This window comes from Arachis hypogaea, chromosome 7, assembly GCF_003086295.3.
Source record: "Arachis hypogaea cultivar Tifrunner chromosome 7, arahy.Tifrunner.gnm2.J5K5, whole genome shotgun sequence".
In the NCBI taxonomy this organism is placed as follows: Eukaryota; Viridiplantae; Streptophyta; class Magnoliopsida; order Fabales; family Fabaceae; genus Arachis; species Arachis hypogaea.
The window spans coordinates 78,973,263-78,980,115 of record NC_092042.1 but is presented as its reverse complement, the minus strand read 5'-3'; the positions used below and the strand labels follow the sequence as shown (position 1 = coordinate 78,980,115).

The window sequence follows — 6,853 nt, the reverse complement described above, 5'->3', positions numbered from 1 at the left end:
AATATAAAATATTATATCAAAATTTAATTTAGCCATTTACCAAAACAAAAAACATGTGACTTTAGAAAACTTTAAAATGCACATTAATTAAATTAAATGTTATAATTAAAGATCATTTCTCATATTCTTTTTTATTTCCTTTTAAATTATGAAGCTCAACAACCACACCAACCATTCCGGAAGGCGAATGAAAGTATAATATACCTCTGACAATACAATAGACCACATGCATGCATAGATTTAGAGGCATCCAAGGACATAACTGGCAATAAAATAAAACTTCAATAAAGTAGTCAAAAAGAGAGGGAATTAGAACATAACATGAGAATATATAAAAGAGAATGAAAGAAGGCTACGGATTATAAAATTCCTACCTACATATAATTTATGTACATATTATTATATTTTATATTTATATATATCATGCAATGTCTGATGAAAGATGCGTAACAGCTAGACAATCCCGGCCACTGGCCTGATATCAACAAAATTTTGGGGCATGTTTTTGATAAATCTGCATGAAATTAAAATAAAAAATGAAAAAAGATTCTAAAAAGAAAAAAGGGTTACTCCCAATGCAACGGTCCACACGGTTCTTTCCCCTTTTTTTTCTCTCTTTCAAAATGGCCAAAACACAAGTGGACAATGCTATGCTGCCATTGAACCATGCCACAGTCATGAGTCCCCACAACACACTCAGCCATGCACTGTAATACTGCATTATGTCCTTCCTTTGTACACCGAGCTAACTGGCTTTCTCACGCCGTTGGATTTGGCGTCGGATTTGGTCAATTTTTGCTCCGACACCTTACCCAACGACGAGAGGAAGAGAAATACTTGTATGCTTTTAGAATTATTTAATGCGGGTTTCAGAGATATTCAGGACACTAACGAAAATCTTTCGTTAGGCCTGAATATTTCTTAAACAAGTATATATATTTTTGAAGCGAGTGTTCGCTTCAAAAATATTTGAAGTATTTCTTGTAAGAGAAAATGAGTCAGCTCAGGGAGAAAAAAGAGTACATGTTGTGGGGTCAGTGCCTCTGACCAAAAGTTGCTGCTACCTTTGCCTTGTGGAGTTGAATTTTTTCACCTTGGTGGTGGTGGTGGTTGTTCTTTGATGGAGTGAAAGGTAAACTTGGCATTGAATTACAGTTTTACCAATCCTGAAACCTGGAACCACAGTGAATGCAACTTGTGGATCTGATTCCACTGTCTGATCTGAGCAAAGGAGCATGTCATCATTCACACTCTCCATGTACACATCAGAGAATCTGCAACCTTTTCTCACTTGGAAGATCGAAACTTGGGGCTCGAAGGAGAAGGCTAAGCAGTGTAGTATCCAAACCTTCTTTGCCATCTCGGCAAATGAGCCAAAGAATGCCGTGTCCGGGAACCCTTCTCCAGAGTTCAGGAGGTTCCTCTGGCTCAGGTTGCCGAAGAATGATGATTCCATCTTGGGGTGGACTAGTTTCAAGTACTTGACCCTGCAGAATTTCGCGAAGGATGATCTTGGATTCACGGCAAGAAACTCCCTTGCTTTGGTGGATTTGAGCTCATTGAACCGAGCGAAGAAAACTTGCTGCCGTTTGTTCCGGTCTGGAAGGGATTCATTCAGGAGGGAGAAATCAGGAAAATGGAAGGAATCAAACATCTCCCTGCAAACGAAAGACTCGATCGCAAAACACTTGTGATCTTCTACAAAGTAAACCACATCTTGTTCGATTGCGTTAACCGCAGCATCAATATCCCAATCAGTAGACCTCATCTCTTCCACCAGCAGCCTTACGAAGCTTCGAATGGACCTAACAGTGCTGCGAAGAACAGTGGCGAAATGGCTGGGACTTAAACCTGAAATGTGAAGATTGTCAAGCACAGATAACTGGCCACTTTGATTCAATCTTTTCTCAATTGATTTGTTGTACTTGTTAGCTTCATCTAGCTTCTCCTTCAGAAATATGATCTCAGATTCCTTGAGTCGCACCTGAGATTCTAACTTCTTTGCCATAATCTCATAAGTGCTTATGACACTTTGCAGCTCCTTTGATTCAGCTGCAAGGATAGCCTTCTCTGGTGAAGGATCAAATTGCTTCTTCAAGTAGCATTGCTTTAGTTCAGACAAGTGTTTGAATTCAGATACTATCAAATGATCGGCAACTTGAATTCCATCAGGGTCATACGGAGACTGAGCATATTGCAGCTGTGCATATGCAGCTTTAACCGTCGAAGTGCTCGCAAAGAGCTTTGCAAGGAGAGCTTCCATGTTCACTCTTTCTAGAAGCTCTTCATCATGGTCATCTTTGTTGAACGACTGCGACCAATTTATTGTCCCCTTGCCAATGTTTCCATCATCCTTGAGATTCGCATCAGATATAACATTCTTCAAACCATCAACCGGCGTAATCCCAATCAGTGCTCTAAGATGAAGAACCTTGGCAAAATTCCGGGCCAACTTCTTGCTTGGGGTCACCGCCGATGGATTCACCGATTCCATGTACAAAAAGTGTCACCAATATCTGAAACTCAAGATGAACAATTGTGAAATGTGTTCAGTTCAAAAGTGTACCAAAATATGCAATAGTATGATTCACAAGGAGCCACTGACAAATAATAATAAAGTTAACAAAGATGATGGTTATAATGATAAACATGTTCATGTGAACACACTATTAAAAAGAAAAGCAAAATGCTTTAACACACAGATCGAGGACTTTAATAGAGTAGAGAATTTTTCTTTTTTTTGTTCTTCATACACAAAGTCCCTTATATTATGTATGCCTACCATAAAAAGTGTCAAAAAGTGGTTGCTAACAAGAACAAATAGGAAGCAAGAGTTGAAAAAGAATATCAATGGCAAGATCTAAAGATGCATTAAAGTTCAGACTTGTAGTTTATCCACGAAATTCTAGGCATCTTATAGTTATATTATTAAGATGAATCAGCAATTAAAATTGAAATTGGCCACTTGAAATTATCAAAAAAAACAAAGAACACTGTTTCATACGATGAAAAAGCTAAACTTTAAGCAACAATTTAATCACATCCTCCCCCAGCAAAAGGAACAAAATCATCATTTCTAAAACACTTTATTGTATGATTGATTAGACATGTTGATCATTTCTGGTTTAATTTTTTTTTATCCCTTTAAGAGAAGGAGCGTAGGAGGAGTAGGAACATCAATCAGTCAATTAATCATGACCTATTTGTAATATGTAACAGGTCAAATAGTTTGTTCCTGTGATTCTTTGGCATGAATTAGTATGAAAGTAATCATGATTAAACACAATCACCATCACACCATTATGAAATAAATATACTAATAAGGTAAACTACAACTTTCTATGGTGACTATTCAAATGCTGCTAAATCAATGAAAAATTGACCAATGTTTTTTTTAATTTAATAAGTAAAAAAATTACATAAATATTCAATCATAAATTGCCACATCAGTAAAAACGCATTACTTCGGCGGTGTATGAAGACGTTTGTATACACTTCTCTTGTACACCTTTCACGTTTGTTATACAAAATGGTCGATAAGAAGTCAGAAAAAATAAAAAATTGTTTTTTATATCACAAAAAAAAGTATTCAAGAAAGGTGTAAACAAAAAAATGGTTCAAATATCATTTCTAAGGGGTAAAAAGAAAAGAAAAGAATGCATCAACTCAACTTATCTACTAACTTTGAAATCTTGCAATTAAAACCATGTAATTGGATGAAAATTTAAAAGTTTATTACAATATCTTGTATCAAAATAATTTTTTTTTCTTGTAAACACATTATAGTTGGTGACTTGGTGTGAATCATAAGACCATAGGATTCCCTGAGTAACTGCATATTCAAGATCAAAAAGATTATTATTGCTATAAAGTAAGATAGTACTTGACATAGGCCAAAAATCAAAGTGAATATCTGACAAGAACTTCCAACTTTAGCATCATAATATTTTTGAAAATTTATCAGCACATGGGAGAAAAATGCTTCATGTACCTTTACTGGGATATATTGCCTTACATACTGTAGGTGAGGCAACTATACAAAATAAATTAAACTAACTATAATAATCTAAATAAATTCTGAAATCTGTACAAATTATATCAAATAGTTTTTTGTATAAATATGTATAAGTGTTAAGTGTATGGTGGGTTCCTTTGGTGGGGTTCACATTTCAGAAAATTTCATAAAAGATATGAAGCATAAATATTTTTAAGATTCCATTGTACAAAAAGGGACAATAATTTAGGCAGAGAGACATTGGTGATGATTGTACTTAAAATTTATCAGAGACAAATTAATCTTTCAAAGGCTAGTAATGTTTCCCGTGACTAAAATCACGGTCTCTCTGAGCACCTATGCTGCCTACAACAATGGAAAATAAATAAACACTGTTGCAACAGTAACATCATTTCTTTGTTGCCCCCACACTACTCTCTAATTTGACCGTTTTCTCCCTAAATTCAACATTTGCATAAATTCTCATTTCACACAAAATAGCTTCACATAAGTAATATCATTTCAGCATACCCATTTGTGACATACATTCACATGGCTATGATAAAAAAAAGTCAAAATCATACAAGATGAGATTCTCTAGTCTCTAGAGCTTTCAAAATCCACATTTCACCTTGTAGAGAGAATTTACCTATTTTTTTAGCATACTATTATTTTAGACATCGACATGTATAAAAATTAGTATAAAGTTTACTAGATATTAACATAGATAATAGTTATATTCTTTTTTTAAATATTAATCCTCTAAAAAGAACAATAAAAGTAGGTAGGTAGCTCAAAATATACACCCAGATAACATGCATAAAAGAGAATACAAACAAGTAAGAACTATCAAAATATAGCAACTTTAGCAAACTTTCTACTAAAACTTCCATTAGACAGATAAATCTAAAAACGAAGGCAAATAAATCACACCGTATTACCAAAATAATGAACAAAAAGCATATTCTATTAAGCATGTCACAAAATGGAAATATTTTTTTATAACTTATTTTTCCTATACACATCACTTTATCAATATAAGATCGAGTATGGCCTCCAAGTGGCTCCCACACTCTTCCTTTAAAAGCGAAATAGAGAAAAAAAGTTGAAGTAAAAAATGCAGTAAATTGCTGTGAAAATCCCAAAAACCACAAAATTGTTGTAAGAGCTTAAAATAAACGAGAATCTGTACACACCTTTGACGAAATATCACGAGAAATTGGGTGAAGAGAAACAATGTATAACTGTCAACTTCTCATTTGTGAAAACGTAAATCTCAAGAAAACATTTAAAAGATTTGCCTATGTTTGTTGTTCTCCCGAAGTACTGACCCCTCTTCAAACACAACCTTGCCTGCAACCAAACACATCCCAAGAGGAACTAAGTTAGAAGAAAACCATTAGATACACCAAAAAATCATAAATGGTATTACAGACAAGACTTTGCTCCAAACATAAACAACAACAACATAACACCAGAAAACGGGAACCCATAATAATAATAATAATAATAATAATAATAATAATAATAATAATAATAATAATAATAATAGGGAATGATCATCAACAGTAACATCTACTTATATATAAATAAAAAAACAATAACATGAGAATCCAACTAGAAAGTCAGAAACCCCGTGTTCAAAGATGAAAACTTTACCCAAAAGGGTTAAGAAAAACGCAAGCTTTCACCTCAGGAATAGAACAGAAACGCCATGAGTGAGCGATTCATTGATTAAGTTTCTGATTAACAAAAACTTTATTGTGAAATCCTAACAGTGAAGAAGAATGAAGGGAGCCCAACAAATGAAAAAGAACCAAAAAGGGGAAGGAGGAGCAGTGATGTTTGAAGAGTTAAATAATAACCTTTGTATCAAACCAACAAACACTTGGTGTGCGTGTGGTTGTTTTTGTAATAAACTGTTTCAATGCCAGCAAAAGACTCCTTCTGCTTTGTTTCTAAGGTATTGTGTGTGTTTCTTCTAGGATAGTTCCTCTGTTTTTTGCTCTTAAGCTTCGGAAAAACTTGCCCCTTGGAGAAGAGAAGAGAGAGCAGTGGGGTTCTGAGGAAGGGAGTTTTATTACCTTTCTTCGGTTCTGAGGGACAGAAATACCACAGCTGGAGGACAGAGAAATATTAAAAATCTATAAATATAAATGGGGAGAGAGAGAGAGAGATTTTCATGGAAATAGTAAGAGAGAGAAAAGAGAGACAGAGCTTGGAAACAGAGCAGAAAAAAAAAATAGGGAGAAAGCTTGGAATGACCAAAAAGGACATGGACATAAATAAAAAATAAAATAAGAAATCCTAAATTCTGAGTAGCCATTGGGAATTTAAAACGTCACAAAGGTCGAGTCGCTTTCTGTAAAATTTATATTACATTTATACCCCTTGATAGTTGATCCTCCTGGTCCTGGACTCCTTTGTGTGCTAAATTTTCTTTAGATTTTGATTATAAAAATAAAGATAAATTATTAAAATGATATTCTATAGTTTATATTATTTACAAAAATAATTAAAAATATGAATAGTAAGTAAACTTTTTAATGATTTAAAAATGTGATAAATTAATCGTACATTAAATATATTCTAAAAAAATTAAAATTCAGATTTTAATATATTTTAAATATTATTAAAAAAAATATAATATTTTTAATTTTAAATTTTAGTGATTTTAACTTAAGTTATTTTTTGGTAAATGACCAAATTTTTTTTAAAAAATAAAAAAAATTTAGAGATTGAATTTATTAATATTTATGTGTATACTTCTAAATAATTATTCAAATATTTTTATAAAAATTTAAATGAAATGTAAAAATTATTTATTAAATACAAAAATAATTTGTTTCTTAGAAAAAG

The 6,853-nt window shown here is 33.0% G+C and overlaps 1 protein-coding gene across 3 annotated transcripts; it reads right to left on the bottom strand.

The window, feature by feature from the left end:
• Positions 1-309: 309 nt before the first annotated feature.
• Positions 310-6,303, bottom strand: LOC112703592 (protein GRAVITROPIC IN THE LIGHT 1). Of its 3 annotated transcripts, none has more exons than XM_025755125.3 (3): positions 5,686-6,303; positions 5,191-5,347; positions 310-2,516 (listed from the first exon to the last, which is right to left on the bottom strand). In XM_025755125.3, the coding sequence occupies exon 3, from the start codon at positions 2,492-2,494 to the stop codon at positions 1,061-1,063; it is 1,434 nt and encodes a 477-aa protein (XP_025610910.1). In that variant the 5' UTR covers positions 2,495-2,516; positions 5,191-5,347; positions 5,686-6,303; the 3' UTR covers positions 310-1,060. The 3 variants fall into 3 exon arrangements, with proteins under 3 accessions (XP_025610910.1, XP_025610908.1, XP_025610909.1); XM_025755123.3 differs by having other exon boundaries at positions 5,860-6,303; XM_025755124.3 differs by having other exon boundaries at positions 5,654-6,295.
• Positions 6,304-6,853: the final 550 nt, after the last annotated feature.